Genomic DNA, 12,503 nt, shown 5'->3' with positions numbered 1-12,503 from the left:
CAGCTCAGGGGAGTGGTCTGCCTGAGCCAGATAGCTGCTGCCGTGTGGGGAATGAGTCAGCACCAGGATCCTGCTGGCTACTCTCTCAGTTCTCTCCCCAAAGCCTCCTTCCCCAGTCTCTCCTCAGGTGTCTCTAGCCCACTCTGTCACCACCTTTGCCAGAGACCAGGGTAAGTAGCTGCAAATAAAAATTTATGCATTGGCCCTTTAAAAAGGTCCTTTGCATTTCCAACTGCCCATTTCTGGCAGAGAGAAACCCTATCGCTTTTCGCGTCTGGCTGTTATCTGTGTACTTTTTGGTCTCTGGTGCTGTAGGCTGAAGATCCCCACTTGTGGTTTAGACCCTGTTTTTCTCAGGAGGATCCAACTGGCTGTTTTAATATCCTTCTGGTGCTGCTTCCCATGGGTGCACTGCCCACCTTCTTGAGTCTCTACCGCACTTCTTACCAGTTAGGTTGTGCTAAAGCTGATTCCTCTGTCTGTCCAAGGTTATAAGGCTCCTCTCTCGCTATTGTTCAGTTGTTTGTTCGAGGTGATTTCTCCCCAATTTAGTTGTAATTCCAGATTGGTCCTGGGAGGAGGTCAGTGTGACTTCTAATCATCCTCCCCTATCTTGATTTCCCCTGGCAAATATCTATAAATCTATAATTATTTCAAAATAAGAAGTTTGTAACAAACTACCAATACTACTTTCAGAAAGATTGGAGAAGTTAGTGGACACATCATAAAAGATCAGGATGCTATTAAAGGAAGCACTCACCTCTTTGTTAACTATCTGCCTACCTACACACCTGCCTACCTACCTATCACTTGGACTGGTGACTTCCTACTTTACTCAGCCGGTTATACTCTGTTACTATCATTTTTTATATTGCTACTCAAATTGTCCCAGATTTGGCCAGAGAGAACTCCTTCAAGGTGACTCCTGCGTGCTTTCAGAATGTCCCCATCTCTTGAGCACCTCATTACTCTCCAGCATTAAGTTATTCCAGATAATTTTGTACACTCCTGTTCTAATCCTGGAGTCAGTCATTTCTCCACTTATAGGAACAAGCAGCTCTAGTTTCTATTAGTGACAAGTGGCAAATCAAAGTGGGCTCACTGTTCCTGGGACTCACGTCACTGTCCTTAAGGCATCAAAGCAAGGAATGTTTTCCATACACCATAGGGAAACAGCAACTAATTAATTGTTGCAGGCAAAAATCATCAGTGGATGTTAAAATCAGTAGACAAAATTTTGAGAAATAGGATATTTACATAGTCTAAAAGAATCTCCTCACAAATAGTTCTTAATTACTAAGGGAAAGATAGTTATTTCACAGTACCTAGCAGATAGCATCTTAGCCAGGTGATCAAAGTTAATATCAATAAAGGACAAATTGATATTAAATGCTTTCTGACATGAGGCACTGAAAAAGCCACAGCATCATTTCTGTGGTATTCCTGACAAAAATGAATAACCTGAACCTAGTTATGCAGAAGCTAGAAACAAACTGAACTTGAGGGAGATTCTTCAAAACTGTCAGTGTCATGAAAGTCAAGGAAAGGCTAAGAAACTGTTCTAGATTAAATACTGAAAGGGACATGACAACAAAGCACAATCTATAAACCTGTATTGGATCCTCGTTCAAGGAGAAATGCTATAAGGAACATTATTGTGACAACTGGGGAAACTCTATATTACATATTGTATATTAGATAATTAGGTAATACACATTGTATATTAGATGGTAGTATATCAATATTAGATGTCTTGATTTTGATAACTATAACTGTGGTTGTGTAAGAGAATGTCCTGTTCTTAAGAGATAAACATTGAAGTATTTAGGGATAAAGGGGAATTATGTGTGCAAATTACTCTCAAATGGCTCAGAAGACAAAGTAGCTCTAATATACCTGTGTGTATATACATACATACATACATACATACATACATACATAAAAAAGAGAATGAAAGCACATGTGGAAAAATGTTAACAATAGATGATTTTGGACAAAGGGCGTATATTTTTTGTATATATATACTTTGTATTATTTGTGTAACATTTCTTATTTTTAAAAAATTACTTCAAAAGAATAAAAAGTTTACCCTGGCTGGTGTGGCTCAGTGGGCTGGGTGTCATTCAACAAAGTGAAACGTCTGGGCACATGTCTGGGTTGCAGGTGTCATTTTGCAAAGCAAAAGTTCAGGTCCCTGGTTGAGGGCATGTGAGAGGCAACCAATTGATGTTTCTCTCACAGATCAATGTTTCTCTTTCTCTCTCCTTCCCTTTCCCTCCTTCTAAAAATAAATAAATAAAATCTTTTTAAAAAAAGAATAAGAAGTTGAAAAGAACCAAAGGTTTAAAACACTTAGTATAAAATATAGGTAAATGATTATCAGGTAGGCCTTAGAGTAGGTGAGTATTTAAAAAAAATGACAAATGGACTAAGTATCAAAGAAAAGATCTAATTATTCAAGTATGAGGAAATGAGGAAATTTTATTCATTGAAAGACCCTTTGGCCTTTGGTGGCCCTGGTGGCTCTTCCCTCATCAGTGAGTGTTCAGGAACACCAAGTAGGCAGGGAGCTCATAGTAACTACTCCACCACTAGCAGCTTCTGGAAGAGGCAGATATATAAGCACTAGGCCATGCCCAGCACTTCTGAACCCACAAACTCTCCTGAGCACAGCCTGAGGGTTGCTGAGAGCTGGAGGTCCACCTGGTCCTCTAGCAACACACTTTATCTGTCCCTGCTTCATCATACAAGGGTGCTCATCTAAGGAGAACACCGGGGTCAGGCTTGAGGAAGCTCTCATTCTGTTTGCCCATCCTCCTGACCCTTGCTCTCTGGCAGTTACCCCAGGACAGACCAGCAGGTGTGTGGGTGACACAGGAGAGGAGCCTCTGGGGGCAGGGAGGAGTGGCTATTTACCATCCATTATGGAAGAACTAAAATATCTAGTATCTGAATAAGTACAAGAAGATAGCAGCATAGGCAGACATGGCTCGCTTCTTGGCACAACCACATCAAAATTACAACTAAAATATGGAATGACCATCACTCATAACCATCAGAAATCAAGTTGAATGGAAGTCTGACAACTACAGAATTAAAGAAACCACATCCATCCAGACTGGTAGGAGAGGTGCAGATGTGGAATGGGCTGATCTCTCACCCATGTGTGGTGGATAAAATTCAGGAGGGATATCTCATGAGCGAGGAGACCCAACCCCACACCAGGTCCCCAACCCCCCAGCCCCCCAACCCCACACCAGGCCCCACAGCCCAGGGTTCCAGTGCCAAGAAGATAAGTCCCCACAACTTCTGGCTGCAAAAATCAGCAGGGATTGAGTCAGTGGAAGAAACTTCTGGAGCCCCAAGCAGTTTCTCTTAAAGAACCCACCCATGAACTCACCTACTCAGACTCACTCCCTCTGAGCTCCAGCACCGGGATGGCAGCTTGAAAGGCACCAGTGGTATACTGGAGAAACAGAAGTGTCTGGCATCAAGGTGAGCAGAGGCCATTGTCCCTTTTCTGAGTCCTCCCCCCACAGAGCCATGGAACCAGCAGGCTGGTGCCATATTTGAGACTCCATCAACCTGGCTAACACTGACCCACCTTGGAGATACTGGGAATCTCTAAGCCCAGCACAAGTATCAGCCTTCTCAGATTGCTTTATAGTTCAGGAAGAGTGGCCCTGGGCAAAACACAGGGGGGGGGGTGCTGATCTTGGCCTGTACCACCCAGGAAACCCCAGGGCCAGTGGACCCATTTGGACAGTTACAGACCATGTTGGAGTACCACCACCCTGCTCCTGCACAGTGGATCCTCCACAGAGGGCAGAGGTTGGTAGTCAGTGGTCACAGCCAGTCATTGCAGTTGACTGGCCTGGGTAAATAGCAGCCAGCAACCAAGTCTCAACTACAAGAGGAAGGTGTACTTAGCCCATAAAAAGGGAGCACCTTGAGTACTCAGCTTGGGTGATAGGGGAGGCTGTGCCATTGGACACTACAGGACACCTACTACATTAGGCCACACTACCAAGACATGGAGTCAAAGAAGCTCTACTTAATACATAGAAATAAATACAGGGAAGCTGAGAAAAGAAGGAGACAAAGAAACATGGTTCAAATGAAAGAACAGATAAAAACTCCAGAAAAAGACCTAAACAAATGGAGATAAGCAATCTATCAGATGAAGAGTTCAAAACACTGGTTATCTATCAGGTGAAGAGTTCAAAATGATGCTCAAGGAACTTAATGAGGACCTCAGAAGCATAAAAAAGATCCAGTCAGAAATGAAGGATTCAGTAATTGAAATAAAGAACAATCTACAGGGAAACAACAGTAGAGTGGATGAAGTTGAGAATCAAATCAATGATTTGAAACATAAGGAAGCAAAAAAATAAAAATCAGAACAACAAGAAGAAAAAAAGGATCCAAAAAAAATGAGGATATATAAGCAGCCTCTGGGACAACTTCAAGAGGTCCAACATTCGCATCATAGGGGTGCCAGAAGGAGAAGAGGAAGAGCAAGAAATTGGAAATATATTTTTAAAATAATGAAAGAAAACTTCCCTAATTTTGCAAAGGAAATAGACATGCAAGTCCAGGAAGCACAGAGAGTCCCAAACAAGTTGGACCTAAAGAGAACCACACCAAGATACATCATAATTAAAATGCCAAGGGTTAAAGATAAAGAGAGAATCTTACAAGCAGCAAGAGAAAAGCAGAGAGTTACCTACAAAGGAGTTCCCGTAAAGCTGTCAGCCGATTTCTCAAAAGAAACTTTGCAGGCAAAAAGGATTTGGAAAGAAGTATTCAAAGTGATGAAAAGCAAGGACCTACAACCAAGGTTACTCTATCCAGCAAAGCTATCATCTTAGAATGGAAGGGCAGATAAAGTGCTTCCCAGACAAAGTAAAGCTAAATGAATTCATCATCACCAAGCCATTAATACATGAAATGTTAAAGGGACTTATTTAAGAAAAAGAAGATCAAAACTATGAATGTTAAAATGACAACAAACTCACAACTATCAACAACTGAATCTAGAAAATAAAAGCAAAAACAAAAACAAACTAAGCAAACAACCAGAATGGGATCAGAATCATAGGTATGGGGATCATTTGGAGGGTTATCAGCTGGGAGGGGGAAGGGGGAGGAAGGGGGAAATGGTATAGGGATCAGGAAGCATAATTGGTAGGAACAAAATAGACAAGGGATATTAAGAATAGTACAGGAAAGGGAGAAGCCAAAGAACGTACACACACGACGCATAGACATGAACTAAGGTGGGGGTATTGCTGGAGGAAAGGGGGTACCAGACAGAGAGGGGCAAAGGAAAAAAACTGAGACAACTGTAACAGTGTAATCAATAAAATATAATTTTAAAAAGATAAGTATACATTTCCAATAAAACATTTTTAAACATTAAAAAAAATCTAGTATCTGACATTGTTAAACATTTTAACAACTACTATTGCCTACCTGTTGGATGACAGCCCAAGCTAGTGGACAAAGGCCACCCTCACCTGTCTCTCCCTCTATGGAAGTCACTAAGGCCACATTTCTGAGGAAGGTGTACAAAGACTACACCAGGTATTTGACCATTAACAAATGCAAGATGAATATAGACAAGATATACTGCCCATGGAAGCCCATCTTTGATTTTTCTCCACCAAAATAGGCTTTTTTGCCGCAACCTTGGCCGGGTAAGCATATGTGGAATGATGGAGGAGGACTTTGGAGCTAGACATTTGGGTGCAAAGTTGCTACCACAGACCCACCCAGATTCTAGCCTCAACCTGCCACATATGAAAAGGTTTGATATTCTGAGCTGTTTCTGCCACAGAGGATGGCATGTGTCCCTTCTGCCATCTGGACCCCTACAAGGACTATCTCATGCTAGGTGAGGATTTCTGCTCCAGATTCTCACAACTCTCCAGTGAACCACATAACAATGTCTCTCTTCAGAGTCACCTCAGTCCCAGCACATTGATCACCCTCCCCCTGGAGCATGCTGTGCTGTTAAGGTTGTCTGCTCACTGCCCATTCTGTCCTTGGCCACCCACTCTGTCCCACCCTGCAGCCAGCCTGGGGCTCAGACCTCTTCTCAGGACTGCTTTTGCTCCTACCTGGGCACATTTCTACATTTATTCCTGTGATGTGATCCTGTCCTTCTACACACTGTCTCTGTCTAACAGAGGCCTTCAGGGGACTTACTAGGCTGGCTGAAAGTGAACAGTCAATGCTTGGTTCATGGGGCTCTCACATGGGGTCAGATGTCCAGCATCTCTGCATGTTCCTCCTTGGCTGGGGCTTCCCTGGTCTTTCCTGACCCTTCAGGCTGTTCCCTATCCATCTGACTGTTCCCATTGACTGTCCCCTACCCATGTGACTATTCTCTGTTCCCTATGACTGTTCTCTGGGCCTCTATGGTCCTCCCTCTGTATTTCCCTGCTTACTCTGCCCACTCTTGTCCCTTGACCTCTCCCTGCTCCTTCTCTGCAGGTTCATGTTCCCTCTGCATGGTCCCCAACTGACTCTTCTTGGTCCCTCTGAATGTTTCTTTTTATTTCTGAGTGTTCCTTGGTCTCTCTCCTGATGCCCCTACTGATTGCTTCCTCTGATTATTTTTGGGTCCTTCTTAACTGTTCTGTGTTTCCTGTTTCTTCTCTGACTGATCCTGGGTACCTCTGACTGTTCTGTGTTCCATATGACAGTTATCCTTCTATCTGATCCTTAGTCTGAGCCATGACTCTTCTGATTGTGCCCTAGTCCATGTGGTTGTTTTTTGTTGTTGAATTTTTTTATTTTTTAATTTTTAAATTGAATTTATTACAGTGACATTGGTTAATAAAATTATATAGGTTTCAAGTGTACAATTATATGACACATTATCTGTATATTGTATTGTGTGTTCACCACCCAGTCTCCTTCCGAGACTGTATTTTTTAAATAGCCAAGCCATTATGTACCCCAAGGCTAGATTGAGTACCTTTTTTTTATTGTTGTTCTATTACACTTGTCCCAATTTTCCCCTATTGCTCTCCCCTGCCCCACACACCCCCAGTTCCCGGTCAATCCCCACCCTGTTGTCCATGTCCAAGGGTCATTTATACCTATTTCTTGATTAGACCCTTCTCCTTCTTTCCTTCCTTATCTCTCTCCTTGCTCCCCTCTGGTCGCTGTCAGACTGTTCCTTGTTTCCAATCCTCTGGTTCTATTTTGCTCATTTGTTTGTCTTGTTCACTGTTCCTCTTATAGGTGGGGTTATATGGTATTTGTCTTTCGCTACCTGGCTTATTTCACTTAGCATAAGACTCTCCAGTTCCATCCATGCTGTCTCAAAAGGTACGAGTTCCTTCTTTCTTTCTGCTGTGTAGTATTCTATTGTGATGTACCGCAGTTTTTTTTATCCACTCATTTACAGGTGGGCACCTAAACTGATTCCAGCACTTGGCTATTGTAAATTGTACTGCTATGAACATGGGGTGCGTAGGTTCTTTTGAATTGGTGTTTCAGGATTCTTAGGGTATAATCCCAGCAGTGGAATTGCTGGGTCAAAAGGCAGTTCCATTTTTAGTTTTTTGAGGAAATTCCATACTATTTTCCACAGTGGCTATACCAGTCTGCATTCCCACCAACAGAGCACTAGGGTTCCCTTTTCTGCATATCCTTGCCAGCACTTCTTTGTTGATATGTTAATGGTGGTCATTCTGACTGGTGTGAGGTGGTATCTCATTGTGGTTTTAATTTGCATCTCTTTGATGGCTAGTGACTCTGAGCATCCTTTCATGTGCCTATGGGCCCTCTGTATGTCCTCCTTGGAGAAGTGTCCGTTCAGGTCCTTTGCCCATTTTTTAATTGGATTGTTTGTCTTCCTGGTTTTGAGTTGTATGAGTTCGTTATATATTTTGGAGATCAAACCCTTGTCCAAGGTATCACTGGCAAATACGTTTTCCCGTACAGTTGGTTCTCTCTTCATTTTGCTGATGTTTTCTTTAGCTGTGCAGATTTTTATTTTGATGTAGTCACATTTGTTTATTCATTCCTTAATTTCCCTTGCCCTAGAGGATATATTGGTGAAAATATTGCTACGTGGGATATCTGAAATTTTACTGCCTAAATTTCTTTCTAGGACTTTTATGGTGTCATGGCTTATGTTTAAGTCATTTATCCATTTTGTATTTATTATGGTGTATGGTGTAACTTGGTGGTCATTTCATTTTTTTTTTTTTGCATGTAGCTGTCCAGTTCTCCCAACGCCATTTGTTGAAGATGTTATTTTTACTCCATTTTATGCTCCTGTCCCCTTTGTCAAATATGAATTGACCATAGAGACATGGGTTTATTTCTGGGCTCTCTATTCTGTTCCATTAATCTATGTTTTGTTCTTATGCCAGTATCAGGCTGTTTTGATTACAGTGGCCTTGTAATATATTTTGATATCAGGTATTGTGATCCTTCCTACTTTGTTCTCCTTTATCAAGATTTCTGAGACTATTTGGGGTCATTTATGGTTCCATATAAATTTTTGAAATATTTGTTCTAAATCTGTGATTTATGTAATTGGTATTTTGATAGGGATTGCATTGAATATATAGATTGCTTTGGGTAGTATGGACATTTTAATGATGTTAATTCTTCCAATCCATGAACATGGTATATGCTTCCATTTATTTGTATCTTCCTTAATTTCTTTCTTCAGAGTTCTGTAGTTTTCCATGTACAGGTGTTTTACCTCTTTGGTTAAGTTTATTTCTAGGTTCTTTATTTTTCTCATTGCTATAGTAAATGAAATCCCCGCCCCCCCCCCCGCCAAGTTTCTGTTTCTGGTATTTCATTGTTGGCGTACAAAAATGCCTTCAATTTCTGAATATTCACTCTGTATACCACTATTTTGCCAAATTCACTTATTAGGTCGAGTAGTTTTTTGGTGGAGTGTATAGGGTTTTCTATGTACACTATCATGTCATCTGCAAAAAAATGACAATTTTACTTCCTCCTTTCCAATTTGGATGCCTTTTATTCCTTTTTCTTATCTGATCTCTGTGGCTAGAACTTCCAAAACTATGTTGAATAAAAGTGGTGAAAGAGGACATCCTTGTCTTGCTCCCGATCTTAGGGGGAAAGTTTTTATTTTTTGCCCATTGAGTATGTTGGCTGTAGGTTTCTTGTATATGGACTTTATTATGTTGAGGTATCCTCTCTCTATTCCCAGTTTTCTGAGCATTTTTATCATAAATGGGTGCTGAACTTTATCAAATGCTTTTTCAACATTTATTGAAATGATCATGTGATCTTTTTACTTCTCATTTTGTTTACATAGTGTATTATGTTTATTGATTTGCAAGTATTACACCATCCTTGCATCCCTGAGATGAACCCCACTTGATCATAGTGTGTGATCTTTTTAGTTTATTGATCTATCCAGTTTGCCATATATTTTGTTGAGGATTTTACCATCTATGTTCATCAGTGATAGTGGTCTGTAGTTCTCTTTCTTTGTTGTGCCTTTACCTGGTTTTGGAATTAGGATAATACTGGCCACATAGAGTCTGGGAGTCTTCCCTTTTCTTGAATTTTTTGGAATAGTTTGAGAAAGATAGGAGTTAGCTCTTCCCTAAAAGTTTGGTAAAATTTGCCTGTGAAGCCATCTGATCCAGGGCTTTTGTGTGCTTTTACTGCTTCAATTTCACTAGTTGTTATCAGTCTATTTAGGCTTCTGCTTCTTCTTGATTCAGTTTTGGAAGATTATGTGTTTTTAAAATTTGTACATTTTATACAGGTTGTCAAATTTCTTGGCAGTTAGTTGTTTGTAGTAATTTCTTACAATCCTTTGTATGTCTGTGGTATCAGTTGTAATTTCTCCTCTTTTGTTTCTTTTTAAAAAATGTTTTAATTTTTATCTTTTTCAAGCTGAAGTTTTATTTAAAATGTAAGAGAAATGATTCTTGAAAATGCTGATGGATAAAGCAAAAGGATACAGTGCTCTCTTCCTACTAGTCAGCCAGCCTATCCAATTATGGGGGTCACATATAGTACATGAGCATGGTAGAATTTCACAGTAGTTTAGTGTTAGATAATCTGTGCCTAGATTACGTAGAGATTCTCAGTGTGTGATCTCAGTCCTGGGTTTACGCCTTTACTCCTTGGCCATAGCCAAATCCCTTGGGCCCAAAGTTCTCTGCGTAGCACCCTTTACAATAGATTTCACCTTCTTTCTCAGTCAGTGTTGTGGATTCAAGACTCTTTCCACACTTGGCACATTGGAAACAGTTTTTGTGCCAGGGCTTTACTGCTCCTATGATCTTCTTAGCAGCATATACAGAAGCCCCACATCTGGAACACTTCTCCACACCTCCATATTTCTGAGCAAATTTAGAAGTGTTTGGATTTGTTGTAGGCCTGTGTGGTTAAACACTCTCTGGCTTGATGCCCAGCCTCTTGTCCTAGCCCATGTTGAGCGTGCCAGCACCCTGGCCACAGCCATAGCCTTTTGGACTATACTTCTTTCCATAGCAGGATTTGCAGTTGATCTCTTCATCATGAATTGCGACTATTGTGCTATCTATATTTTTCCTGCAAACCAGGTACAGAAAGCAGCAACGGTGGAAACCCCTGCCATCATACTGCACCTCTTCCGTGTGGTACACAGTCTGCCCACAGGCCCCAAACTTGTTTCCACCTCCCCAGATGGGCATTTCAAGATGGAGGCAGGACCACACACTGTGGGAAGAACTAGCTAGTGAAGCAGAGCCGGGGAGAGTGCACGAGGAGTCCAGGAGCCTCGTTTCTTATTTTATTTATTTGGGTTCTTTCTCTTTCTTTCTTGATGAGTCTAGTTAAAGACCTGTTGGTTTTATTGATCTTTTCAAAGAACCACCTCCTTGATTTATTGATCCTTTGAATTGTTCTTTTAGTTACTATGTCATTTAATTCTGTTCTGATCTTGATTATTTCCTTCCTTCTACTGTTCTAGGCTTTGTTGTTGTTCCTGTAGTTCTTGTAGATATAGGGTTAGCTGTTTATTGGAGATTTTTCTATCTTCTTTAGGTAGGCCTGTATTGCTATGAACTTCCCTCTCAGGATTGCCTTTGCTATGTCCCATAGGTTTTGCACTGTTGTGCATTTATTTTCACTTGTTTCCAGAAACTTTTAGATTTCTTCCTTGATCTCATTGTTAACCCATTCATTATTTAATAGCATGCTATTCAGTCTCCATGTATTTGAATGTTTTTGAGATTTTTCCTTGAGGTTGGTTTCTAGTTTCAAGCCATTGTGATCCAAGATGTTTGATATGATTTCAATTTTCTTGAGTTTGTCGAAGCTTGTTTTGTGTCCTATCATGTGATCTATCTTTGAAAATGTTCCATGTGCATTTGAAAAGAGTGTATATTTTGCTTCTTTGGGGTGAAAGGTTCTGTATATATCAGTTAAGTACATTTGATCTAGAGTGTTGTTCAATACCACTATATCCTTGTTGATCCTTTGCTTGGAAGATTTATCCATTGTTGACAATGTAGTGTTAAAATTTTCTACTATGAGTGTGTTGCTATTGATATCTTTCTTGAAGTCCTCCAAGTTTTTCCTTATATATTTGAATGTTCCTGTTCGGTGCATATATGTTTACAAGGGTTATATCTTCTTGATGAATTATTCCCTTAAATATTATGTAGTGTCTTTCTTTGTCTCTTTTTGTAGCCCCTTTTTTGAAATCTATTTTGTCTGATGTAAGTATTGCTACCCCAGCTTTTTTTCATGTCTATTTGATTGGAGTATTTTTCCTATCCCTTCACTTTCAGTCTATGTAGATCTTTTGTCCTGAAGTAGGTCTCTTGTAGATAGTATATATGTGGGTCACGTTTTCTTCTCCATTTAGCTACCTTCTGTCTTTTTATTGGAGCATTTAATCCATTTACATTTAAGGTTATTATTGATAGGTACATATTCATTGCCATTTTTCCCTTTTTCCCTGTGTTCCTCTCTTTCTCTCTCTGTTTCTTCATCTTCTGAAAGCAGTCCCTTTAGCATCACTTGCAATTCTGGTTTGGTGGAGATGTGTTCTTTTAGCCTTTTATTTGTCTGGAAACTCCTTATTTCACCTTCTATTTTACACTTGATCTTAGACAGAAGGTCAAGAAGCATTTGCCTTCCATTTTAAATGAGAGCCTTGCTGGGTAAAGTAGTCTTGATTGCAGGCATTTGTTTTTCCTTATTTGGAATATTTCTTGCCATTCCCTTATGGCTGGTAGTGTTTCTCTTCAGTAATCAGCTTATAGTAATCAGCACTCCAATAAGGAGTATGTTACCTTGTATGTTACTAGCTGTTTCTCCCTTGCTCCCTTTAAGTTTCTCTTTTTTGTCTTTAAATTTTGCCATTTTAATTATGATGTGCCTTGGAGTGGGCCTCTTTGGGTTCATCTTGATTGGGACCCTCTGTACTTCCTGGATTTGCATGACTTTTTCTCTCATCACTTTGTCAAACAGGTTTTCTATCCCTTGCTCCTCTT

At 40.4% G+C, this 12,503-nt stretch overlaps 2 protein-coding genes and 1 pseudogene across 3 annotated transcripts in view; all 3 read right to left on the bottom strand.

Annotated features, from left to right (window-relative positions):
• Positions 1-12,503, bottom strand: part of UXT (ubiquitously expressed prefoldin like chaperone) — a 269,833-nt gene that overhangs the window by 69,870 nt on the left and 187,460 nt on the right. The window contains exon 8 of one of the 2 annotated variants that reach the window (XM_054566486.1): positions 8,216-8,228. The exons of the other annotated variant lie outside the window; for it this stretch is intronic. The gene's annotated coding sequence lies outside the window, so the exon portion shown is untranslated. Of the gene's footprint in view, positions 1-8,215; positions 8,229-12,503 lie in introns of those variants that run through there. 2 annotated transcript variants of the gene reach the window in all.
• The window catches only part of ZNF41 (zinc finger protein 41), a 52,136-nt gene that overhangs the window by 15,401 nt on the left and 24,232 nt on the right, over positions 1-12,503 (bottom strand). The window contains exon 3 of the mRNA XM_054566489.1: positions 8,318-8,349. Within this exon, the coding sequence (XP_054422464.1) occupies positions 8,318-8,349 (32 nt within the window). The remainder of the gene's footprint in view (positions 1-8,317; positions 8,350-12,503) is intronic.
• LOC129065019 (cysteine and glycine-rich protein 2-like) lies at positions 10,128-10,694 on the bottom strand (annotated as a pseudogene).

Source organism: Pteronotus mesoamericanus, unplaced genomic scaffold (genome assembly GCF_021234165.1).
Source record: "Pteronotus mesoamericanus isolate MK-2021 breed Mesoamerican mustached bat unplaced genomic scaffold, CSHL_Meso_final contig_173, whole genome shotgun sequence".
In the NCBI taxonomy this organism is placed as follows: Eukaryota; Metazoa; Chordata; class Mammalia; order Chiroptera; family Mormoopidae; genus Pteronotus; species Pteronotus mesoamericanus.
The sequence above is the reverse complement of the archived record's forward strand: the minus strand, read 5'-3'. Positions and strand labels throughout refer to the sequence as shown.